Source organism: Eleutherodactylus coqui, chromosome 2 (genome assembly GCF_035609145.1).
Source record: "Eleutherodactylus coqui strain aEleCoq1 chromosome 2, aEleCoq1.hap1, whole genome shotgun sequence".
NCBI classification, from domain to species: domain Eukaryota; kingdom Metazoa; phylum Chordata; class Amphibia; order Anura; family Eleutherodactylidae; genus Eleutherodactylus; species Eleutherodactylus coqui.
Genome location: NC_089838.1, coordinates 197,637,018 through 197,663,846, shown reverse-complemented (window position 1 = coordinate 197,663,846; position 26,829 = coordinate 197,637,018). Strand labels below are relative to the sequence as shown.

The window sequence follows — 26,829 nt, the reverse complement described above, 5'->3', positions numbered from 1 at the left end:
CTTTAGATACAATGAAAGGTTTAAATGTATATTATTGCCTCATTCGCAAGAGTGTAGTTAAGACAGTATTTTAGAACTAGTGATGAGTGAGCATACTCGCTAAGGGCAATTGCTCGAGCGAGCATTGCCCTTAGAGAGTACCTGCCCGCTCGAGAGAAAAGGTTCGGCTGCCGGCTGCGGGCAGGGAGTGGCGGGGGAGAGCGGGGAGGAACGGAGGGGAGATCTTTCTCTCCCTCTCTCCCCCCCGCTCCCCCCTGCTGACTGCCGCTACTCACCGCTCTCCCCCGCCGGCACCCAAACCTTTTGTCTCGAGCAGGCAGGTACTCTCTAAGGGCAATGCTCGCTCGAGCAATTGCCCTTAGCGAGTATGCTCGCTCATCTCTATTTAGAACCTAACCTCAAAAAAGGTAGACATTAAAGAATTGTACCACTGCTGGCTTTGGGCTTACTTATCTTGAGCAAAATTCTGATCAGCATATAGAAGTGTGATTTATTTTAGACTGACAAATGTGAAGTTTGAGGTTCTTTCTGTAGTTAAGACTAGGGCTACATGACAACTTTGGCCACGACAGGGGTTGTGTAGTCAAAACTTGCTGTGTAGCCCTATTACCTCACACTCACATTGAAGTGAATGGGGTTGCAGTGTGTGTGGATAAAGTCTATATACCTTTGTTACAAGTTTTTGTGATATAAAGCTTAAGATCAACATAAATGGTGTAAATCATTGTTTAATTTTAAATGTGACCTTGCAATATAAAAACAGAAAAGTCTAAGTTAAATAGATATTTTTAGGAAAAATCTTTAAAAACTGGAAATAAAACTATAATACCATTGGCTGCATAAGAGTGGATACACCTTTATGATTGACTTATAGATGTATTGAGAGTTAAACAGTCAGAATCTAAAATGCATTAAATGTGAGTAGACAAGGTTGTGTTTATACAGGCAGGATTTCCATAGAGCGGCTGAAATCCCACCCCTGGCAGCCAATGGCCACATGATTTTGCTAGCGGCATTGGCGGTAAGATCATGCAGCCATCGGATGCCGCAGGTGGGCAGGATTTTGAAGCAGTTATCGCAACATGGAAACTCAGCCTAAATAGGTATTCACAAGCAGCAGATTTGTTGCTGAATCGGTTCCATTCAAGTGAATTTTGTTTCGGTAACAAGCATGCAGATTCCTGTAAGCCCCAATCAGATCTCCTGCCTTTGAATATTGCCTTATACGTATGCTCTGTTTGGGTCCAAATATTGTTCATGTCATATCCACAACCCATTGGCTCAGCTGTTTCCATGACTTCTATAAAATGTGCACATGTGCAGACACCTCTCCATTTATTCCCCACCTGGAGCCTGTATCATCTCTACTAGTTAGAAGGTAATTTATTACACTCTCTATATACCTAAGATCATATGTTTGTGAACTATTATCTCCATTATCACAGTGGGACAGGAGCCTCTAATCATCAACTGTGATAGGAGCTTGTCTTCCCCTCTAAAGAGCTTGTGTGGTAGGGTCCATCACACAGGAATTATGCTGACTGTTTGAGAAAACATAAACCCAAATAATTGGCTCACATGACCCACCTGAGGAGGAAGACTCCAGGAAGTTTCAGATATAAAGGAATAACTAACCAAGATGATACTGGCTTACTTATATACTGCATATTGGGAGGGCTAGTTATATAAAGAATTTTTTTTTAAATGACTAGACTGGCTATTTTTAGACTTCACCTAGAGAAGATAACGAAGGCGCCCTTCAATATTTGGTTATTGCAAATTGGACTGCTAAATAATATGCCCTACAATGGCTCTGACTAGATATGGGTGAGCACCCAAATGCTCAGGTCCGCGTTATTCGAGTCGAGCTTTTCGGAAAATTCGATAGCTCTACTCGAGTAACAAACCCTATTGACTACAATGGGAGACTCGAGCATTTTTGTATGTGGGACGCCGGTTCCCGAGTATGAGTCCCCTCTCTCTCTCTCTCTCTTGATTGTAGTAGTTTATAAAAACAAGCTTTACGTTTCAGTTTGTTCAAAGAGCAATTAAAATATAAACTAGCCTCTCACAAGAGACTAGAAAAGCATATTTGAATAAAGTCCTTGTGTAGAATTGGAAATTCAACAGTAAAGCTGGGTTTACACGGAACGAATGTTGGGCAAACGATGCCCGACACTTGTCCCTGTAAGTCCTCGCTCCCGTACTCTTGCATGGGAGATAGAAGTGCTGACTCTCTCACAGAGCAGCCAGAAGGGGGGCGGCACGGCTACAGAAGATTTCTCTCTTTGTGCTCCCCCGCCCCTCTCCATATGCTGCGTAAACGATGGACGATGAGCTGAATGCTCATCATTCAGTGTAAATAGCGGCCGTTCAGTACTGAACGGCCACTATGTTATGTCAATGGAGAGGGGCGGGGGAGCGCGAGGAGAGAAATCTCCTGCAGCCTCCCCGCTGAGAGCTAATGATACTAGCTCTCATGCACTGAAGCTAGTATGTTCGGGGACGAGTGTCGGGCATCGTTTGCCCGACAGTCCCATTTAAAAAGGCCTTTAGGTAAAGAATTGGTCAAAAACCTAAGAAAGCAAGTCAAAGATTGAAGCGCTATTAATATGGCAAATAAGCACAAAGTGACATGCTGACACTAATACGCAACTGCATTTGAATGACGTTCTATTACTTGATCTAGTAGTAGGGCTATAAGCCTCATTCAAGACTTCCTCACCAGATGTGGATCCAGGATTATAATTGGGGGGAGGACAAAAAAAACCCATTGCATAACACAAATTCGGTATCTTTGATGATGAACTTTGATGTACATGAAAACGGTACCATTTAAAATGTAACTCCTCCCACAGAAAACCAAGTCCTCAAAAAGTTATGCTGATAGAAAAATAAAAAGTTATGGCTCTTGGGATGTGGCGATGCAATTGTTTTATTGTGCAATAGTAAAATATACATGAAACTACCGTATACAGATGTTATTGACACAAACGTAATTCCATAAAGTGAAGGTAAACTGTTAATATATTGTAACAGGAAATACTGTCTACCCCCTCAAAGAAAAAAAAAAAATTCTAAAATTAATCCACGAGTAATGTTGTATTATGCGCGAAACATGCAATTTTCCCATGTGAGAAAACTGCATGTTTTGATAAGAAAAAAAAGTCACATCACACTTGCATGAAAAATCGCATTCATATGCAAGTGCGATGCAATTTTTTTTTGCTCCCATGGAAAATTGGCAATATCACCCAAAAAATAGGACATGCTGCGATTTTTCTCTGTGTATGAACACATAGAAAATTAGTCATTTTCTTGTGTGACCTCCATCCATATCGCAGTCGGACGGAACTTGTGCGAGGAAATCGCCCATGTAAGTAAGGCCAAATAGGTACCTTAACACTGTACAATTGAAAAAAAAATCAAGCACCTGGAAGAAGTTGCAATTTTGCTGCAGAACTCGGCATGCAGCTACATCTCAGGCAGATATACAAATGACTAGAGTTGTGGTGTGATTAGATGAACAGTCTTGTCACTTGAGGCCATAAAAGTGGTTTTCCCCTTGGCCTATATAAAGGCTCTCAGAAGCTACTTGTGTGTAGTGGATCCTCTTCTGCCGCTTACATAGAGCTTGTTGACCACTAGACGCCTCTACAACACAATTAAAGAGATTTCCCCCCATTAACAGAAATTGAGAGGGAGTGCATTAATGGAATGCCAGAAATTGAAAGGTCGTATCGACAAATTGCAGCCACCTGGGCCATTCTGACCAGACTGTTAGCAGGTGTTGGGACTAGTGGATGTGCGAGGGCACACAAGGTGACCGGGCTCGGGACGCCCTCGACAGACCAACCATAGAGAGGTTCATCTGATAAGCACAAGCAGCTTCAACTGTTTTGTTGTCCACCATCCAGAGACAGGTGGCACCATTGTTATACCCCTGTGTCTGTCTGAACCATTTCCAGATGTTTGGTTGAAGGATTTTTGGTCTCACGGCACCCATTATATGTACTGCCTTTGACACCCACCATCATGTCTGTTTGTAGTGGAGTCGCGAACTACACAACTGGACTGCTTCAGAGTGGAAATGGGTTATCTTCAGCGAAGAATCCAGGTTTAATTTGGGTACTGACAATGGCCATGTTCATGTCAAGAGATCTAGGGGTGTGCACCTCTATCTTGCCTTTGCTGCGGAACGGCACACTGGCCCCACTGCTGGTGTGATGGTCTGGGGGGGGGGGCATCACATATGACAGTCGGTCACCCCTAGTAGTGTTACGAGGGACAATGACAGGTCAGCGATATGTTCAGGACATCCTGCAGCCACATGTGTTCCTCTCATGGCGGCTTCCAAGAGGTATTTCCAGCAGCATAATAGTCGGCCGCACACACAAGTGGGTCACAGGAGACTCCACAACATTGTCACACTTCTGTGGCCCTGATCAGTCACCAGATTTATTACAAACAGAACATGTAGGGGGCCCTGAGGGATGCCAACTTTGACAGCCTACAAGTTTGTACAATCTAGAGGCTCAGTTACAGCAAATCTGCAACGATATGCCATACAGAACCTATGCCTTCATGTCCACCTGTATCACATCTTGCATCCAAGCTAGAGGCGGCCCAACAGGGTACTAGAGCCTCCATGCCCGCCTGTATCACATCTTGTATCCAAGCTAGAGGCAGTATAACAGGGTACCAGAGCCTCCCTTCAAGTGTACAAACTTTACAATCACACATGTAATGATCCATTTGATTCTGACAAATCCTTCTAAGTACTCAATTTTTTCACGGTGAGTGTATAATCCATTCCACAAAAAAGCCGCAATATGCTTACTTTGATATAAAATTAAAACACATGCTTCTAATAATGTGGTGATGAAAAAACAAAAAAAACAAAATGAACCATATCTGTAATGTGAAAATAGGCAGTTTTGTTAAGGGATTAAATATGTATGCCACACCATCAACAGAAGGAAAAGAAAAGTGAACAGAAACATTGATCCTCAGAGTAAGGCTGCATTCACACGAACGTATATCGGCTCAGTTTTCATGCCGAGCCGATATACGTTGTCCTCGTGTGCAGGGGGGGAGGCTGGAAGAGCCAAGTGCAGGAACTGAGCTGCCGCCCCCCTCTCTGCCTCCTCTCCGCCCCTCTGCACTATTTGCAATGGGGAGAGGTGGGACGGGGGCGGGGCTAATTTGCGGAACCTGGCCCCGCCCCTGTCCCACCTCTTTCCATTACAAATAGTGCAGAGGGGCGGAGAGGGGGCCGGGAGCTCAGTTCCTGCTCCCGTCTCTTCCATCCTCCACCCCCTGCACACGAGGACAACGTATATCGGCTCAGCGTAAAAACCGAGCCGATATACGTTCGTGTGACTTAACCCTAAGGGACAGACTATGTAAAAAGCAATATAACCAATATACAACCATACAGTGACAATATAGTGGTCAGGTATCAGCCCATGAAGGCGGCTTATTATGATTATTATTAGTAAGCTATACAAGAAAATATATGTAGAGTACTGATCAAAAATATAAACAGCCCCTGAATACAGACCCCACACCAGACCTCTGAATTCAGACCCCCAGACGAGATCCCAAAAGCAGATCAATAATAATAATAATTTTTATTTATATAGCGCCAATATATTCCGCAGCGCTTACAATACAGGGGAGAACATTAGCCCTGCAGACCTGTGCTCGAACGTCATGATTTTCGAGCACTGTTTGTTCTATTTTACACATTTTTTAACGTACCTCATTACCCATGACTATGATTGGGTGTGTTAAAAAGCACTGTCAAACGGGTTAAAAAATGCTGCTCGAAATCGCAGTAAAATGCTGTGGTTTCGAGTGGCGTTTAACTGAATGCATGTGTCAGAGTGCCCTAGGAATGTACTGGCTTCAGCAGCTGCTCTTAGGCCATCTGCACACAGACATATTTGCATTACGGAATCTGGTGCGGGTGTCCGGATTCCGCAGCAAATGCCTGCCATAGCATACTATGGAAAAGCGCTTCTTCCTACATATGAGCGTAAATTAATTGCGGTTTTCCACTCGTGAAGGAAAAATTGTAGCATGCTGTATTTCTAAGCGGATTCTTCGCAGACGGCTTGCATTGAAGTCAATGGAAGGCGTCTACGCCACAGCCCTACTGCTACTGCAATTGACATTGCGGAAAGGTTACAGATTCTGCGTCATCGCTAGGCAATGGCGCGGGAAAAGCAGGGGTTTTTTACAAAATCTGTACCGAGCATATCACGACAGCTCGCCGGGCAGACCATCCTCAGTACACAAGAGAAGAAAACATGAGAGGTACACGAAGGCGCCGGCCGGGCACAGGGTCGAATTCCGCTGCGGGCTCCTGCATGCAGAATTTGACCTGGTCACGTTCAGCTGGCCTTACTTTCCTAGTACTTCCTCGTGTTTGTTTCTCCAGCTGTTTTCTATTTAGGTATAACACTAGTGATAAACAGGGTAACCAATTGTCAAATTTTACACAAAAGAGTACCATCACGACTTTGTAATGTAAAAGGTAGGTTAAAGGATAGGTTGACAAAAATAAAATAAAAAATAAATAAAAATCTTGTTATTTCTATAGCGCCAACTTATTCTGCAGCACTTTTAGGTAATTTTTTTTTATTCATTACTTCCCACCAAGCTGAGTACACATTTTACTGACCTCCAAAGGATGGAAGGCTGAGTCAACCTTGAGCCATATACCTGTTGCAGGGATTGAACTTGCAACCTTCAGGTTTATTGATACCTGTAACCTAGTTAGTGTAAAGTTTGTGGAGATGCAATATATAAAAATTAAGGTATATAGATGTAATAAAGGAGGAGTCCCTTGATAAGAGCACCCTCTAGGCAGCTACAAAAACCTACTCTCGCTCTGTAATAGCCAGTGCATCCATATATTACATCAACAGTCCACTCATTTCAGTGTGAAATACTACAGATGAAATGGTTGGTTGCCAAGCAGGTCCCCCAATCAGCTGTACTCTAAAGGCACCTGATCACAGAAAATGGGGGGTTCAGAGCACCACAATGCAGAAGGACACTTCACTCTCCAGAATCCCAGTTCATGTGCTGTAAGTAAATGATGTGGCACTCCAAGGCGCTGAGTACAATGCAGCGAATATGGCCCTCTTACTGCACCTATGGAGTGCCCCCTTGAACTATTTTATTAGCCACTGGCTTGCCTTTTAGGAGATTTAAATTAATTGGCTTTGCTGACCTAGGGGTAGATTCTCTTTAACCTCTTAAGGAAGTGCCCCCCCCCCCCTCATTTTCAGTTTTTCCTCCCCACTTTAAAAAAAAGATCATAATGCTTTTTTTTATCCATCAAGACAGGTGTCTGAGGGCTTGGCTTTTGCGGGACAGTTGTATTTTTCAATGGTACTATGTAATGTACCATATAATGTACTGAATTTTTAAAAAAATTCTAAGTGGAGTGAAATGGGAAAAAACAAAATTCCACCATCTTTGGGGAGCGAGAGGGAAGGTGTCTTATTTCCACGGTGTAACACATTGCAGCAAAAATAGCATAACTTTATTCTATGGGGCAGTATGAATATTACAATACCAAATTTATACTTTTTTTTCTGTACTACTTTTAAAATGTAAAACCTTTGTGGAAAAAAATTAATTTTCTGCTGCCTGTTTCCGTCAGTCATGACTTTTATTGTTCCATCAACATACTGTATATACTCAAGTACAAGCCGACTTTTTCACATTTTTATGCTGAAAAAGGCCCCCTCGCCTTATACTCGAGTGAAGGTTCCTGTGCAGCATTGCTTTCAATGGGGCCACGGCTGCTACTGGCGGCCCCATTGAAAGCAATGGTCTGCTGGTAACCCCTGCAGTGATTTTCGGGAAAGGGCTTTAAATATAAGCCCTTCCCTGAAAATCATCCCTAGCTGTAGTAAAAAATATGGCTCATTTTTTGTGGGACATCCTGAAGTTTTCATCGGTACCATTTTGGAGTATATATGATTTTTGGATTGCTTTTTATTACAAAAAAATGCAATTCTGGTGTTACAGCACACGGGGTTGTTAAATTCTTCTTTTCTTCCACGGCTTAAGGGCCGCTGCCTTTGCTGTGTGAGCTTTCCACTTTGTCACCGCTGCACCATTCTTAACAAGCTGCCTGGCCTTCCATGTTAGGCCGTAGTCATGAGCTATGCCAAATGCATACCGGGAGTCAGTGTAAATGTTTGCAGACACTAACTCCTAACACTCTCCCTACACCAGCTTCAACACCCAGTAGTTGTAGGGGGCAGAGGCGTCACCGAGGACGGTGCTGCAATCGGCTACGTACTCCCTCACCATCCTTTTACAGTGCTCCCGCCTGCAAACAGCCTCCTCCCGATTATCTGTTCTGCAGTCTGTGTTTAGCACCCCCATCCCAAGTAGGTTTGTGCTTAAAATTTCCCATAATAAATGTTAACTGAAAGCCCTTTTTAATAATGTATATTCTGAGTTGTTTTTGTAGATGGTACCAGGGTAATTGACGACTCCACGCTGGATATGCAGTGGTCACGCGACAAGATGTCCTAAAAGCAGAATGCCTCCGCATGTCCCAGGACAGAAAGCGGAGTTACAGGCCCTCACTGAGGCGTGTGGAGTGGTAGGAGGTAAGATGGCAAACATTTACACTGACTCCCGGTATGCATTTGGCATAGCTCATGACTACGGCCTAACATGGAAGGCCAGGCAGCTTGTTAAGAATGGTGCAGCGGTGACAAAGTGGAAAGCTCACACAGCAAAGGCAGCGGCCCTTAAGCCGTGGAAGAAAAGAAGAAAAGAAGAATTTAACAACCCCGTGTGCTGTAACACCAGAATTGCATTTTTTTTGTAATAAAAAGCAATCCAAAAATCATATATACTCCAAAATGGTACCGATGAAAACTTCAGGATGTCCCACAAAAAATGAGCCATATTTTTTACTACAGCTAGGGATGATTTTCAGGGAAGGGCTTATATTTAAAGCCCTTTCCCTAAAATCACTGCAGGGGTTACCAGTAGACCATTGCTTTCAATGGGGCCGCCAGTAGCAGCCGTGGCCCCATTGAAAGCAATGCTGCACAGGAACCTTCACTCGAGTATAAGGCGAGGGGGCCTTTTTCAGCATAAAAATGTGAAAAAGTCGGCTTGTACTTGAGTATATACAGTATGTTGATGGAACAATAAAAGTCATGACTGACGGAAACAGGCAGCAGAAAATTAATTTTTTTCCACAAAGGTTTTTTACATTTTAAAAGTAGTACAGAAAAAAAAGTATAAATTTGGTATTGTAATATTCATACTGCCCCATAGAATAAAGTTATAGGGTGGGCTGAATACCTGCCGCGGCTCATCTCTACATATCTGTGAGAGCTAATTACTATAAATCATATAGTTTTTGTCCTCTCTGATGCATCCAGGTATGAACTAATTTGGAACCCAAGGCTTGAATGGTTAATGTGATCGGTCATGTGTAACGGTCCTTAACAGGGTAAATAATGCTTTAATTTGATAGGCTGGACTTTTATGGACGCAGCGATACCAAACATTTTTTTGGGTCTTTTAATTTAGATTTTTATACCACAATCTGACAGGCAATCTATCAATGGCAATTTGCAATGGCAACCCTGGAGGCTTTCAGAAGGCTCCTGGCTGTCATGGCAAATGAACGGTACCCTGTAATCTCATCGCGGTGGTCGTTCCGAGACCCCGAACTCTGATCCGGGCATTAAAATGTCTGTCAGAATGAACTCCTGCATTTAAAGGGTTAACAGTTGTGATCAGTGGCGGTACTACTCTTAGCTGTTGTGAGCAGGTGTTGGTTGTAAGAAACCGCCACCATACAAACCCTCAACATAAATGTATGTCCTGGAGCGTTAAAGGAGATGTCTCGAGGAAGCAGTGAATTTTTTTTTTGCCCAGTCCCCCTAATTAAACATACATTACTAATTACCCCTGTAAATGACTTTCCTAGCTGGTTTCTACTTACCGTTCCAGCGTTTCAGCAACTTATAAAACTTTTTCCCAAGATGGCCGCCAGCTCTTTTCGCATCGCTTGCTGTAGCCCGACGTGCACGCTCCCGAGACGCTACCAGCTGTGTCTCCCTGACAACCAGACGCCCCGCAGCCGCCGACCGGACCCCTGGAGTGAACACGGCCGACCAGTCACCCACCGCCAGGCAGAAGGTAACCGGCGCAGCCCCCCCCCCCATCACAGCGGCAGCCCCCCGGCCCAGCGACAGCCCCCCCCCGGCCCAGCGCTAGTTCCCCCGGCGCAGCGACAGCCCCCCCCGGCCCAGCGCTAGTTCCCCCGGCCCAGCGCTAGTTCCCCCGTCGCAGCGACAGCCCCCCCCCGGCCCAGCGCTAGTTTCCCCGGCCCAGCGCTAGTTCCCCCGGCGCAGCGACAGCCCCCCCCCCCCCCCCGGCCCAGCACTAGTTCCCCCGGCCCAGCGCTAGTTCCCCCGACGCAGCGACAGCCCCCCCCCGGCCCAGCGCTAGTTCCCCCGGCGCAGCGACAGCCCCCCCATCGCAGCGACAGCCCCCCCATCGCAGCGGCAGCCCCCCCCCGGCCCAGCGCTAGTTCCCCCGGCCCAGCGACAGCCCCCCCCCCCCTGGCCCAGCACTAGTTCCCCCGGCCCAGCGCTAGTTCCCCCGGCGCAGCGCTAGTTCCCCCGGCGCAGCGACAGCCCCCCCCATCGCAGCGGCAGCCCCCCCCCGGCGCAGCCCGGCGCAGCGGCAGCCCCCCCGGCCCATCACTTACCAGGACAGCTGGACGGCGGGACAGCTGGGCGGCTTCTCCGGACAGCTCGGCAGCTCTGCACCTTCCTCTAACAGAGGAAGGTACAGAATGGCCGCTCCAGCGCGCTCCCGAGCAGTGACAGCTCGTCTGCGCATGCGCAGAAGAGCTGTAGCGGGGAGCACACTGAAGCGGCTCGTGCTGAAAGGAGAAGACCGGACTGCGCAAGCGCGTCTAAAAAAGCAAGCTGCCAGCGAATTTAGACGGAACCATGGAGACGAGGACGCTAGCAACGGAGCAGGTAAGTGGAATAACTTCTGTATGGCTCATATTTAATGCACGATGTATATTACAAAGTGCATTAATATGGCCATACGGAAGTGTATAACCCCACTTGGTTTCGCGAGACAACCCCTTTAAGGGGTTTAAAAGGTTGCCTCACTAGGATAACACCTTTCCATATGCCCTTGTAGGACTTATGGATGTCATTAAGGAAGTTTGCTTCCTACAGACCCCTAGAGAGAGCGCCTTTCTGAAGCGTCGCCATGTAGCAGCCACTGGCAAAACCAGCTAATGCCCAAGGGTTCTGCAGCCAGTGATGCTGGGATGAGCGGACTGTTGGCGCACTACCATTACGAAGATGGTTGTCTTTATGAGATAATCCATTTAAGCAGCTTGAAAAATGTCCAACCACATATTGGGTAGGTGTTATAAATGCCAGCACTATATAGCACAGCTTGGAAACCACCACCTGTGTTAGCATCTGTTCACATTCGCATCAGAGCTCCCATTCACAGCCAAAAGAGCTTTGCCAAATTAGTTTTCCATCTTAGATTAGGGTCTGTGAGACTACTATTCCTGCCATCAGAAATCCCAGAACATGACAGGGACTCGAACGTAGATGTGAGCAGAGCCGACGACGAATGTTTGTAACTCATTTACAAGTTTTTTTGTAATGTTTCTTGGCTGGAGGACAATGAAAGGCTTAAGAACATTAAATGCCTATTTTTGATACTGGTGAAGCATTGATATAGTTAAATCAGAAGTATATGTAGAAGGATTGGACAAATCCGGGGCTGTAGGTTACCCTGGCAACCAAGAAATGTGTGCTGGCAAATGGATGATTTAGTCCCCTCAGTGTTTCCCTCACTTTGGCTCCCAGCTGTGAAGTAAAGGCCAGGTTCCAGAGCATCTGCATCTGCGTTAGTCTTACTCCACGTACGGAGGGCTCCCCGAGCGCAGCGCTATAGCTTGTTACTGCAGCCAGTGGAACGCCTCTATTAGTGAGGAACGGTAATTACATGACACTCAGAGCTTGTAAAGCTGGCTCATTGCTACAGAACAAGTGGCTGCAAGATGGTCTTTACAAGGTCAATGAGCCATAAGACAATAGGAAATGAAACACAGCTAAGGGCAGATCTACCTTTAACCTATTCCCGCTGCAGGGCGTAAGTTTATGTCCTGGCAGCCTGGTACTTCCCGCAACAGGACGTAAACTTACATCCTGGAGATAGCGCGGCATCACATATGATCCCGTGCTATCCCGCAGCGGGAGCCGGCTGTCAGTCACAGCCGGCGTCCCGCTGCAACAGCAGGGGGGGGGGGGGGGGGGCATCTAAATAGATCGCGGCAGGGAAAGAGTTCACAGAGGGAGCGCGCTCCCTCTGTGTCTCCGGCCGGGACTCGCGATGTCATCGCGAGAGCCCGGCCTGTCACCATGGCAACAGGACGCCAGACACTGGCGTCCTGTATTGCCTATGCCTGAGATCGCTGTATAAGCGATAAGACATGGAAGAGCAGTAGCTCTGCTATGCCTTATGACAGCGATCATCAGGGCAGTGGTTTAAGTCCCGCAGAGGGACACAGAGTAAAAAAAAAAATTAAAAAAAAAGATTAAAAAAATGAATTAAAAAAAATGTAAAAAAAAAAAAGAGTAAAAAAACCATTTTTTATGCTTTTTCTCAGATTAGCATACAAAAATGTAAAAAAATAAAATAAAACCCCACATATTTGGTATTGTCGCGTCCGTAACGATGCGTACAATAAGTTGCACATGCTTTTGACTGCGCACGGAAAAAAACGCTTTAAAAACGCTAAAAAACTGTGGCAAAATGCTAATTTTTATCATTTTGCCTCACTAAAAACGCAATAAAAGTGATTTAAAAAGCCGTATGTACTCCAAAATGGTACCAATAAAAACTACAGCTCATCTCGCAAAAAATAAGCCCTCATAGAGCGCTGTACATTGAAAAATAAAAAAGTTACAGGACTTTGAATGCAATTTAGAATAGAAAAAAAGATTTCCCAAAAAAAGGGGGTTTTATTGCAGAAAAGTGGGAAAACCTAAAAAAAAGTAAGAATTTTGGTATCGTTGTAACCGTACCGGTCCGCAGAAAAAATTGAATGTCTCATTTATGCTGCATGATTAACGCTGTAAAAAAAGAATTAAAAAATCTATGGCAGAATTGATGCGTTTTCTCTCCCTGCTATCATAAAAAAAAAAAAAGTTTTACAATATAGTCTATGTACCCAAAAGTGGCACCGATAAAAACTACAGTTCGCCACGCAAAAAACAAGCCCTTATACGGCCGCATCGACGGAAAAAAAAAAAGTTATGACTTGATAAACGGAGAAAATCCGCCAAAAATTGTTGCGTCCTTAAGCCCAAAATAGGCCATGTCATGAAGGGGTTAAAACTATTTTTCCAGTGCCGTACAAAGAGATAGCGCCCCCTTTGTATCGCACTGAGTTTTGTTACCCAGGACAGGAGGACCTGATGTTCCTTTCCTGTTCTATGCCCTTTAACCCCTTAATGACACGGCCTATTTTGGCGTTGAGGACCAAGCGATTTTTGGTATTTTTCCATCTCTATTTTTCAAAAGCCATAACTTTTTTATTTTTCCGTCGACGTGGCCATATAAGGGCTTGTTTTTTGCGTGGCGAGCTGTAGTTTTTATCTGTGCCACTTTTGGGTACATAGACTATATCCTAAAACTTTTATAATTTTTTTTATGATAACAGGAAGAAAACGCAACAATTCTGCCATAGATTTATTTATTTTTTTTACAGCGTTAATCATGCAGCATACATGACACACTAATTTTTTTCTGCGGCTCAGTACGGTTACAACGATACCAAAATTCTTATATTTTTTTTAGGTTTTTACACTTTTTTGCAATAAAAACCCTTTTTTTTGGAACTCTTTCTTTTCTCTATAGCTGCATTCGAAGTCCTGTAACTTTTTTATTTTTCTATGTACGGAGCTCTATAAAGGGCTTATTTTTTGTGAGACGAGCGCTGCGGAATAAGTTGGCGCTATACAAATAAAGATTATTATTATATTATTATTAGTTTTTGTTGGTTCCATTTTGGGGAATGTACGGCTTTTTTGATCACTTTTATTGCATTTTTTTGGGAGGCAAAATGCTAAAAATTTGCATTTTGCCTCTGTTTAGCTTTTTTTTACGCTTTTTGCCGTACAAAATAGAAAGCATGTTCAACTTTTTGTACACGTCGTTACGGACGCGTCAATACCCAATATGTGGGGGGTTTAATTTTTTTTTTTACCTTTTTTAATGCTAATATTAGAAAAAGCATAAAAAAAGGGTGTTTACATTTTTTTTTTACATTTTTCTTTTCTTTTCTTTTTGCACTATTTGAGTCCCTCTGAGGGACTTGCAGCACTGTGCCTATGATCGCTGTCATAAGGCATGGCAGAGCTACTGCTCTGCCATGCCTTATCGCTTATACAGCGATCATAGGCATAGACAATACAGGACGCCAGTGTCTGGCGTCCTGTTGCCATGGTGACAGGCCGGGCTCTCGCGATCACATTGCGAGAGCCGGCTGGAGACACAGAGGAAGCACGCTCCCTCTGTGAACTCTTTCCCTGCCGCGATCTACTTAGATCGCGGCAGGGAAGGGGTTAACAGCGGGGGGCGCATCTCCGATGCCCCCCCGCTGTTGCAGCGGGATGCCGGCTGTGACTGACAGCCGGCTCCCGCTGCGGGATAGCGCGAGGTCAGTCATGATCTCGCACTATCCCGATGACGCACCAGTACGTCATTTTGCGCGAAGTACCAGCCTGCCATGACGTACCGGTAAATCCTCTCTTCGAAAAAAATAATGTTCAATGCTTTTTTAAATAGTTTCTATTAAACAGTTATGGCATATCTATATGGTATTTCATGAATATGTGCTAGGGGTCCAGCAAATGGCCGCCATTTCCAGGGTTGGTAAGGAAGTCGAGTAGTCACATCTTCCCCATTAAATATCTATGCCAGATAAGCACAGGTATTAGTCTTTGCCAATTTAAGAGAAATAATTCATTATTGTATTCTACTTCACTATTTTAGCAAACCATTTTTTTTGGTTTTAAATGTTTTTAAACAACTGCTGGGGTTGCCTGGATTTCTCTAAAGCCTCGTGCAGGTCAGATTTAGACAACGAAATCTCGTAGCGGAATCAGACCTAGCGCTCCCCAGAGACTCCATACTCACCTCTCCAGATCCGCCACGAGTGTCCCACCCAGCAAGCATGCACAGTGCAGCGCATGATGCGCCGATGCTGGGCTGTGATGTGGACTCTAACGGTACTTCTGCAGTGCTCACAGAGAAAGTATCGTGGGATGGCTGGCTTCCATTGACTGCAATGGAAGCTGTCCGTACCATTTTTTTTTTTTTTTTTTTACACACGGAGTAGAGCATGCTGCAATTGTTCCCCGCAAGTGTGTGTTTGGGGGGAAAAAAATTGCGGTTGATTTCCCCTCGCGGGCGTGGGAGAATCGTTTAACATTGCATGCCCACGGACGGACATGCAATGCGGAATTCCGCAGCGATAATCCGTCCATGAGCATTCGGCCTAAAAAGAAAAAAATAAAATGGTCGAGATGGGGAAGAGTATACCGCTCTTAAACTGATAATTGCATAATGCATATACTATGTTCCAACTTCAAGGCGTTTGATGGCTGCCTAGCAGTTTTTGATTGAGCTGAAGTTTTGCACAGTCCCGTTTTTTGTAGATTGGAACGAGATTAGGGGGTGGGAGCAGCAAAAGTTTAAGATCTTCCAGTTTTGGGGAATAATGTAATGCCCGTTCATTCAGTCATTGAAGACCGTTACAAAGGGAAGTACAATCCGACTATGATGGGCGACTTTTGCTGGTTTTTACAGAAGGAAAGTAACGTTTCTTACAGAAGGAAGCAAGATCCAAGCGTCATTTTACACCAAAAACAGTTGAATAGTAATATTATGGCACGTCCAAACCGTTCTTAACCCCTTAGTGACCAAGCTTTTTCCATTTTTGTTTTTTCCTCCTGCCTTGAAAAAAAAAAAAAATCCTAACTCCTTTATTTATCGACGTCGCTGTATGAGGGCTTGTTTTTTGCGGGACAGTTGTATTTTTCAATGGTGCAATTTAATGTACCGTATAATGTACTGAAAAATCTTCAAAAAGTGGAGAGAAATGGAGAAACTCTGCTATCTTTCGTTGTGTCTTGTTTCTACGGCGCACAACCTGCAACAAATATGACATGATACCTTCATGCTATGGGTAAGTATGATTGCTACGATACCAAACTTAATTTTTGCTGCACTACTTAGATTTTTTTCCAATGATATTTAATTTTTAAAATTTTCTGCCATCTTCTGCACGCAAAAGCTTTTTAATTTTTCGGTCGACAGTTGTGCGACGGCTCATTTTTTGCGTGACGTCCTGTATTTTCTATTGGTACTACCTTGGAATACATACAACTTTGATTGTTTTTTATTGGATTTTTTCTTGGACAGGGTGACCAAAAAAAGCGCATTTCTGGCGTCTCTTTCTCCCCCCCCCCCCCCCCCCCCACACACACACACAGTGGGGTAAATAATGCTTTACTTTGATAGATTAGACTTTTACAGACGCAGAGATACTAAATACATATTTTTGCTCTATTAAAAAGCATATGTGGTCACGAAAGGGTTAAATAAAGGAAAGAGTTTGTAACTTGAACATGAGACGTGCTGCTAGTATTCAATGTTACCAGTGGAATCAGCAGGTTTTAATTTTACAGAAACAGAACAACATATCATACTTTGTTATGAATTATTATTTTTTTTTAATTTGTTGCACAGTGTGATCATTTGACAGTGCTGATCCAGGGTGCACACACTGACGTCAGTGTGTGCACCCAGGATTTTTCTTAGACTACAAGGAGGTAAGTGTATGGGTTGCAGGAGAGGCGCACCATTAGTACTGGGGCCACTGTGCACGTGGCAGCATACCTCAAGCATACTTAGGGTATGTTTACACATGGGGGAAATGTTACAGAATGCCCTTAGCAGAAATTTCCATGGCAAATTCTGCAGCATTTCCACAATCAAAAAAAGTCAAAATCCGTACCATTGCTGCGGATTTTGACTGAAAATCAACCGTATATCTGCAACTGATATACTATGTTCCGTTCCCCTCACCTGCTCTGAAGGCTTTCTGCTGTCAGTGCTCCCAGGGGCCTGGTCAGGTGATGCTGTTTAGGCGAGCCCACTACAGGCCACTGGGAACCAGAAACTGGAGAGTGCTGACAGCAGGAAGCCCTCAGAGGAGGTGAGGGGGAGCGCCACATAGTATGAAATCAAGCGATTTTCAGTCAAAATCCACACCTATGGTACTCAAGCAAGGAAGAGGGAAGAAAAAAAAACAAAAAAAAAACCACATCACAGGGCGTACCTCCCCGCCTATTTTGAAGTGGACCTGTTTTTTTTTTTTTAGAATGATGGAGGTAAAAATCATATGTAATGATAAGCCAAATGCAGTTTGGGCACTCGGTCTCTAAAAGGTTTGCCATCACTGCTCTAAGGTCTCACTGGTATGTAGCCTGCAAAACAGTGAATGTAAACCGCACGAAGTCCAATGATGCATGTTTTTCTTACACAAAAAAACATCTCTAAGAAATCTGAGCATAAAGAGGTACGACAGAGGTCTTGTGTACCTTTATGGATGCTCCATTGCCCCTTTTTGCACATGGTTGCAATAAGGGTGCATTGACATGAGGCAGCTTGGATGCAGTAAAAACAGCACAGTGTCAGCTTTTTTGCTACAAAACTGCATGTACTTTTTCCAAAACAGTTTTTGATGCAATTTTTACTGCAACCAAACTACCCCGTGTGACTAGACCATACTGCAACCAAACCACCCCGTGTGACTAGACCATAATGCAACCAAACCACCCCGTGTGACTAGACCATAATGCAACTTCATTCATGAGCCAAACTGGAAGTGTGGTGCCCTTTCCAAACCTTTTGCCAATGGATGTGTGTAGTTGTAGCTTCCTTCCAACTGATCAGCAGCAGAAGATAAAAGAGCCCTATATAATAGATACCTGCAGCCTGTCCTCTCTGGCCATATATAATAGATACCTGCAGCCTGTCCTCTCTGGCCATATATAATAGATACCTGCAGCCTGTCCTCTCTGGCCATATATAATAGATACCTGCAGCCTGTCCTCTCTGGCCATATATAATAGATACCTGCAGCCTGTCCTCTCTGGCCATATATAATAGATACCTGCAGCCTGTCCTCTCTGGCCATATATAATAGATACCTGCAGCCTGTCCTCTCTGGCCATATATAATAGATACCTGCAGCCTGTCCTCTCTGGCCATATATAATAGATACCTGCAGCCTGTCCTCTCTGGCCATATATAATAGATACCTGCAGCCTGTCCTCTCTGGCCATACATAATAGATACCTGCAGCCTGTCCTCTCTGGCCATACATAATAGATACCTGCAGCCTGTCCTCTCTGGCCATACATAATAGATACCTGCAGCCTGTCCTCTCTGGCCATATATAATAGATACCTGCAGCCTGTCCTTTCTGGCCATATATAATAGATACCTGCAGCCTGTCCTTTCTGGCAGTGGTCATGTAAGCACATCATCTAGGATACCAAACTGGTTTACAGCATTTCTCTTCGTGAAATCTATGTAATCACCACATTAGGGGTAACGGAAGAGGGAGCAGCTGCTACTGTAATAGCTATTAATGTTAATGTAAGCCACCAGTTAGCCTTCCAGTTTTAAAGTGATTGTAAAAATTAACCCTTAAGTCATAAGGCCAAAGATTACAGTGTTGTCATTCTGCATGGCACCCCAATATAAGTGAATGCGCTCACGCGGTGACTTGTAGGTTGCCGTGATCAGGCAATTGCAAGAAATCCAGCAGGTTACGGCTTTCTTACGATTGTCAGGTCTCAGCAATCTGCAAATCACAATACGACTGCATGGCAACACTGCCATTTTTAGTTGCGAGACAAGTATAATGACCAAAGTTGGTGCACAACCTTATCCTAATTGCTACTTACAAACTGTACCCCACTAGAACATACCAAACCTCAGGCAAAAATGTAAATCAGAATTCACCTATAATGTATAAAGATATATGCATAGCCAGTAATAAAATGTGAACAAAAATATATTGCTTTATAATTAACAAAAAACTAAAGGACAAATTAAGCAGAACTTTGATATTTGACTTATATACTATGGAAATAGCCGAATCAAGAATCTTCTTTCTCCTGAAACCTGTAAAAGCAAGAAAACAAAAAGAAGCAAGTTACAAAGTGATTAGGTAGGTAACACACAAATACGGTATTGCCCCCACTCTTGCGAGGGGACTGAAGCTTTCAGGCTATATTTTGTGACTCCAGTGCTGGATCAGTCCTGGTTTGTCTATCATACAGAGCACGAGGATGGAACCCGGGTGGCACCGTAGGGTTGAACATGTGAGGCGGAGATCTCTTTGGTCTCCATCTCAGTTTCCGTCCCAGTCAGCCTTTTACGCTCCATAGAATAGCGCCAAGGAGGGTAGTAGAGTGTTAAAACCTAGCATGAAAAAAGCCTAATATGGACCCATGAAGTAAATGCCAGAACCCTTCATTATTTACACAGGCACAGTGCTATTACATTCAGGGATGACTTAACTACAAGCAAATTCAAAGGGGATTTAACAAAGTGGGTGGCCAAATTAACGCAACCTTTGCAAATGTGCTGTTTACAGGACAATACTTCTGATTTTAGTTGCAGCCATGATGTCCCATAATGCGCTGCTGCCCCCTTGCCACGTTGTATCAGCCAATGGAGATCACCATCATACTGGTCACATGCCCCTCTATCAGCCAGCATATATAGTACCAGCAGATCCCCCAGGCAGCACTACTGCCCACTGACAATGAGCAAGGATTATAAAAGAAGAGAAAAACTATGTGCTCCATATGATACTACTATGTGAGGCACAAGCCCATGTATTTATGTACTTGATGAAGTGGCAGGTACACTTTAAGCTTTGAATATACTTCTTCACCAGAGCTTGCATCTGATACATGGGCTTTTTACATGCTCCACTGCGTAACTTCTAGGCACTTTGTTTCCAGATCTTCTGGATAGGTCAGCAGGAGTTGATGGACTAAGGTCTACAGTTTGCGATTCCCGTCCATCAGCTGATCGTCCGACCCGCTGCGTCGTCAATGGACGGGGAGGATGTGAAAGTGCTGGCGTCACTCCCATTGAAACCATTGAGAGCGCTGTGCTTCTATTCCACTTCCTGCTCATTATTATGGATCAGACATCCAGTCCTGTCAGTAACATGAGCAGTAAGTGTAATAGCAGCACAACGCTCCCAATAGCTTCAATGGAAGTAAAGCCAGTGCGCCTACTCCCTGCACAATCAGCTGATGGACGAGGATTCCGAGCAGTGGACCAACTTCTGATGACCTAACCAGAAAACCCCTTTACTACTTCTTACAATCTAAACTGCATTGACTATATAAACAATGTATCACACCCACTTACAACTTACAGAAACGACACAGCGAACACCGTACGAAGAACACAAAGGTACGCACCGGCATTGGACACATGTATAGAACACTGTCTGTCCCTCATCTGCCGAGCGCATCTGTCTTGTGTGATAGACCATCTTCTCACATCCACAGCGGCTGCAGCGCCTGTCGATCTGAGGGAAGAGAACACATGCAGAAGAGTTACACTACAAGTCAAATGGCTTTATGTAGAGAAACATTTGTTGTATGATGAAAGGACTTGAAGTTCTCTAAAATATTTGGGAGTTTCACTAACATTTTCAAGATCTGCTTGCTGTCAGTGAAAGAAGCTGGAATCTATTTTGTCTTAAACCTGCGCACACAGCTGCTGAGTTTGTTACAGTGTATCAGAGCCCTCAGTCTGCAGTGCAGGACAAGTGGGACACTTGGGCTACAGCTGTTTTTAGGGTCAGAGAATCAAACATCAGCCACTTCATGACTAACATCTGTAAGAGTCAGTTCCACACAAGTAATACTTCTTTGTCTCCCAGCAGGTCTATGATGCAGAGTCCAGCTCAGTAGACCCAACTGGCCTAAATGTACTGTTGTATCTTGTCTCCACCAGACAGTGGGTGCAGACAAGGGGTTGTGCTGCTGGAGTGACATGGGACGCCCACAGCTGGCTATCGGTCCCTGACTCCCAGGTAATTTCCACACCATCATCTGATTTCCCTGCTGCCATCACTCTCCCTGCCGCTTGGATTTATCTGCTCCCCACTCGGGACAGCCACTGCCTCCCGGTAGTCTCAACTTCCCGCTGTTGTCACAGTCACTTGGAGTTATCAGTCCCCTGCTCCGGCGCTGTCCGTAGTGACTCTCCCCGCTGGCCGACCATCAGCATTGCTATGTCTGACGTGTTCAGGCTCCCTTCCCGTCACGGTCCCCAGCGCTGTGCCTTCTTCCCTCTCTGCTCCCCCGCTGTCATTCTCTGTGCCGAACTCAGATCAGTGCTGCCAGATCTTACAGTGCTGATGGCAGGCTGCCGGGGACACTCACAACGGACAGCGCAGGAGCCAATAACTGCAAGCGGCAGAGACAGTGACAACAGTGGGGAGACGAGATGAGGGGGTGGGGGTGGAAATTGCCTGGGAGTCGGGGACTGATAGCCAGCTGTGGGCATCCCATGTCAATCCAGCAGCACAACCCCTTGTCTCCACCCACTGTTCTGGTGAAGACAAGATACCACAGTACCTTGGCCCAAGGCTACAGCCACATGTAGCAGAAAGTCTGCTATGGACTTTGGTGTGGAGCTACATCCAAACTGGTATGTGATACATACAGACTTCACCCATCTTTTGCAGATAGGACGTTAGAGCTGAAAATCCCCAGCATCCACCTGTCCTTGATTTTGCATTGCAGAAAATGTGTCTGCGGGGACGTACCCAACATATCAGACAAGGGATCAGAAGGCTGAATACATAGAAAAACCGAGCTGCCAGGTGTATAGCATAGACTACAATGGGGGCTGGTATGCTTTCAGATACACCCACACCAGAGGTCATTCCCATAGTACAGGGTGGTGCAGATCTGCATCAAAATGTACATGTATTGTATGTGGGTTTTGATGTGAAGCGATTACAGATTTGACAGTCATTAAAAGGAGTGAAATCTGCAGGGTAAATTATCGGGCTGCAGATTTAGAATCCATGTTACAGGTCAATGCTGCAGATTGGTCCGTAGTGAGTTGATGAGATTCCTTTAAAAAAAATCGCATTGCTGGTACTGGAAAATGTGGCAGTTTTTGGCCGCCTGCAGACAAGCGGGTCGGATCCGGCGGCGAGAATTCTTGCTGCGGGACCCGACCCGAGCGCCTGCAGGGACGAGCGCGTACTCACCCGCGCCTGGCGGCCCCTTCATGTGCCGGCTGCCGGGCAGCGGGCGCCTGCGCAGGCAAGAGCCGCCGGCTGCGTGAGTGACGTTTCTGTGCGAGGCTCTGCGAGCCCCGCATAGAAATAGGACATGCCGCGGTTTGTTTGCCACGCGAGATTTTGCGCGGCCAAACCGCGGCCGTCTGCATAGGATTGCGTTTGTTAACGCAATCCTATGCAGGCTTTGAGCGGCGGAAATCCCCGTGTGTAGGCGGCCTTTGGCAGGCAATTCTGCTGCATTGTTTTTAAAAACACCAATACAAGATATTTCCATGTCATTCACCTAAATAAACAATTCTGTAAATATGTTGCATGTGATTAAACATCTAGCAATCGGCCTCCTTTGTCTTATACGCCTGAAATCAGTCTCCAGTGTCATCATCTTACCAGGGGTCCTTTTAAAGCTCCGGCCTCGTCATCCTCATCGGACAGTAGTCGAGCGTCCAGCTTATTAAACACCACTGACTTCTGGACACACTTCCCTAGGAATTCTAGAAGAGATGCAACATGAAATCACAAGAAAACCTACATAGAGGCAGAACAGGAGCCTGCTGCAGGGGCACCTTTACCCCCCCCCCCCCCCTCCACAGCCCTCTGCTGCAAGGGCACCCCCTCACCCCCAACGCCCTCTGCTGCCGGAGTTGAAGTGTGGACTCCCCCCTCATTTTAAGGGCACTGAAAGTGCTAGTAAAGACCCAACACATATTTGAACCACTGAAGTGACGGACAGTACAGATTGAATTTGCTTCCCCAACACATTATATACTGCTGCAGAGCGGGTACATATCGGGGGACACAACGTTCATGTCTATCCCTTTGGATGAAATAAGGCTCTGCTCACATCCGCACCTGTTGATTCCATTATTCAGCTCTGTCATAAGAACAATGAAAATCATGAAGTGTTGGATTCAGCACATTATGAATGGCGTCTGAGGGACCTCCCCGACTATAATGGGGTCCATCGGGTTTCGGTCATGGCAGTTGTAATCATACTTGACAGAATAGCACAGGATGTGGCACTACTTTGTTCAGTATATTGGACCAGATCTATGATGGCACCTCAGAGCAAAGCCTCAAGAGCAAATGTTAACACAGGGAACTAGAGCCTCCATGCCCGCCCGTATCACATCTTGTATCCAAGCTAGAGGCAGTACAACAGGGCACTAGAACGTCCATGTCCACCTGTATCACATCTTGTATCCAAGCTAGAGGCGGTACAGCAGGGTACTAGAGCCTCCATGCCCGCCCGTATCACATCTTGTATCCAAGCTAGAGGCGGTACAGCAGGGTACTAGAGCCTCCATGCCCGCCCGTATCACATCTTGTATCCAAGCTAGAGGCGGTACAACAGGGTACTAGAGCCCCCATGCCTGCTGTGTGTTTTGATGTGGTTTTTAACTCCTTCCCACTATAGGACGTACAGTCACATACTGCAGTGTTGGGCTATGTATGAAGAGGGTCCGCGGGGTGATCGCAGCTGCCAAGTGTTTCTTACAGCCGACACCCACTGGCAACAGCTCCAATAAGCCGCGCGGCTCATTGGAGCTGTTAACCTTTTAAATCCTGCCATCAATTCTGAAAGGCCCCAGGTCTGTCACAGTAGAATGCCTATCAAGCCATGCACTTGGGGTGGCTTGATAGAAAGTCTGTCAGATTGCAATATGGCATTACATCATAACGCAGGAGCGATCAAAGCATTGCAGGTTCATGTCCTTTCTGGGGATAAAGAAAAAAGTAAAAATAAGTTTTAAAAAGTTTTACTAATTATTAAAAAATAAATAAAAAATAAAAGGTAATAAAAGTAAAACCTTTTTGCCATATTTATAATAAAAGAATCTAAATAAAACAGAGTCCGATCTATCAAAGTAACGCATTATTTACCTCGCACGGTGAACGTTGTCCATAAAAAAAAAATAAATAAAAAAATGAACACCAGAATTTTGCTTTTTTTGGTCACCCTGTCTCCAACGTAAAAAAAATGTAATAAAGAAATAGTGATTAAAAAGGCACATGTACTCCAGAATAGTACAGTGGTGCCTTGACATACGAGTTTAGTCTGTTCTGAGACGGAGCTCTTAAGCCGAAAACTTTGTATGTTAAGTCACTTTTCCCCATTAATGTGTTCCAATGCGCAAAATAACTGCAATAAAAAAAATCAATACTCCCCTACCGCCGACGTTCCGCTATGGTCTGCGGTGCTGCTGCAGGCGGTCACGTCGTCCTCCACGCCGACACAGAGCATTGCTTTCTGGATGCGGGGCTTGAATACCCCACCTCCAGCAAGCTAATGCTGATTGGTTAACTCAGCGTGGCATCAGCCAATGAAAGCTGGCGCTGGGTTAACCAATGACAGCCATTCAATGATATCACTTAAGTCAAAAAACTCCACTGTACCAAAGGAAACTACAGGGCATCCCGCAGAAAAACGAGCCCTCGGGCAGCTATATTGATGTGAGAAGAAAATGGTTATGGCGCTCAAAAGATGGCGGCGGAAAATAATTTTTAAAAAAAGGAAGTATCTTTGAAAATAAATAAATGTAGTACAGCAAAACAAAAAAACTATATAATTTGGTATCGTAGTAATCGTAATGACCTGCAGAATAAAGTTAACAAGACGCACCCAAAGATGGCGGAATGTCAGGGATTTTTTTCATTCCACTTAGAATTTATAGTTAGAGTTTTTTCAGTACATTAAACAGGACCATTTAAAAATACAACTCGGTGGATCATTAAAAGCTATGATTTTTAGAAAAAAAAGCAAAAGTGGGGAAACAAAAAAATTAAAAAAAAAATAAAAAAAAAAATATATATATATATACATACATACATACATACACACACACTACACTTGTGGGACAGCTGCAGGTAGCGCCCCCCAGGAGGGAGGACACAGCGCAGGCAGCACTGGCCGTTATATGAAGGAGCCCTCTGCTAACGACTAGCAGGAGCCCCGGCAGTAACGGACACTGCGGCGCCCTCTGTGGGGCAACTGCCACCGGCTCCCCATGACACGGCGCTGTAGTTCCGGGACAGCTCTTACCTGTCACTGCTGTACACTGCCCGCAGGCGAGGCAGGTGACGGTTTCCGAAACACCAGGAGGGGGCAGCACTGAGCCGCAGTCTGAGCAGTAGTCCGACTCCGAGCAGAAGCACGTGGTCGCAGCGGCCATCCTGAGAAGGAACACAGCGTGATAGGAGGGCTGGCGGGATGTGCGGCCATACACAACGTACAGCCGGGGTCTCTATACACTGTTGCACGGCCGCCCACCCACAGGCTTTGCACCGGCGGCTCTCCCACTACAACTCACTACTCACCCGCGGAAGTCTCAGCAGCTAGTACACCAGCGGCAGTCACGTGTCTCCAGCGCTCACCATAGAGTAGTAGTAGCAGCGCCCTCTGCCGACCGTATAGCAGCCATGCGTCCTCCCCCACACCATGCATAGAGCCCCACCACATGGCTTGTCAGCCCGCGCTATAGCAGGGGAGCGCCGTCCGTCTTACTAGATGTTACACGGCGTCTTTAACCCCTTCAGGACGCGATCATTGTTGTTTTCTACACCCCATTTTCAAAAAAATATCCTTTTTTTTGTCTCCGCAGTCTGATGGGTCGTGTTTTGCGGGGCGAGTTGTATTTTTCACTGGCACTATTTAATGTTCCATATAATGTAGTGATATACTTATTGATACTTGTAGGGCGCTGTCACATGGGACCGACATTTTTGCGTCATAATGTCAGGCTGGCTGTAAGATGTACAAATCTCCCATAAATAAGACCCCCCTTCATCTGAATGGGGTCACACACATGAGCCGTGTTTTCCTGCATGGCACCGCAATGTGATGCAGCAATCAAATCGCAGCATGTTCTATCTCGGTCGTGCTCTCGCAGCGCACCACCCGCTGTTTACAATGGGCCCGGCGGCAGCAGCGCACTGCATGTAAAGTGCATGCGATGCAAGCTCTTGTCAACAATAGGAGAGACCCCGCCGCATCCCCGCGTGATGTGAAGCTGTTTTATCATGAAAACGCCAGGGATCCTCGGGGATTCCACATGGTGGGGAGCGCGATATTGGGGCATGAGTCACTGTCTGATATCGCCCTCGCCCTTGTGAACTTAGTCTTATCCCTATGGGGCTTAAATCCACGCGTCAGTAATTCAAAAACGTAAAATTTAGTTCCACCGTGGAAAAGCTTTCTGCTGCAGAGCCAAGGACATCTGTGGATATCCAACATACAGGGGACGGAATTCCACAACTAAAGTCTGCGGAACAGAACGCAAAAAATGGGTGGACTACAATACCCAGAGAGGCTATCAAAATTGGTATTATTTAGTTTAGGAAAAAGATGGCTGAGGGACGAC

The 26,829-nt window shown here is 45.4% G+C and overlaps 2 protein-coding genes across 2 annotated transcripts in view; one reads left to right on the top strand and one right to left on the bottom strand.

Moving 5' to 3' along the window:
• LOC136613161 (uncharacterized) overlaps nt 1-11,321 on the top strand; it is a 69,335-nt gene extending 58,014 nt beyond the window's left edge. Inside the window, exon 4 of the mRNA XM_066594011.1 lies at nt 11,221-11,321. Within this exon, the coding sequence (XP_066450108.1) occupies nt 11,221-11,321 (101 nt within the window). The remainder of the gene's footprint in view (nt 1-11,220) is intronic.
• Nucleotides 11,322-19,129: 7,808 nt separating this feature from the next.
• On the bottom strand, nt 19,130-25,870 carry POLR1H (RNA polymerase I subunit H). The gene is made up of 5 exons (XM_066592188.1): nt 25,787-25,870; nt 25,512-25,642; nt 22,859-22,962; nt 20,628-20,737; nt 19,130-19,308 (listed from the first exon to the last, which is right to left on the bottom strand). The coding sequence occupies exons 2-5, from the start codon at nt 25,639-25,641 to the stop codon at nt 19,284-19,286; spliced, it is 369 nt and encodes a 122-aa protein (XP_066448285.1). The 5' UTR covers nt 25,642; nt 25,787-25,870; the 3' UTR covers nt 19,130-19,283.
• Nucleotides 25,871-26,829: the final 959 nt, after the last annotated feature.

Bases quoted from the DNA above. Each gene is read 5' to 3' on its own strand.
- POLR1H (XM_066592188.1), bottom strand. From the start codon at position 25,641: ATGGCCGCTGCGACCACGTGCTTCTGCTCGGAGTCGGACTACTGCTCA. The intron at 22,963-25,511 runs GTAAGAGCTGTC...CATCTCTTCTAG, and splicing joins GCAGTGTACAGCAGTGACAG to AATTCCTAGGGAAGTGTGTC. The intron at 19,309-20,627 runs GTGCGTACCTTT...TTGCTTTTACAG, and splicing joins TATACATGTGTCCAATGCCG to GTTTCAGGAGAAAGAAGATT.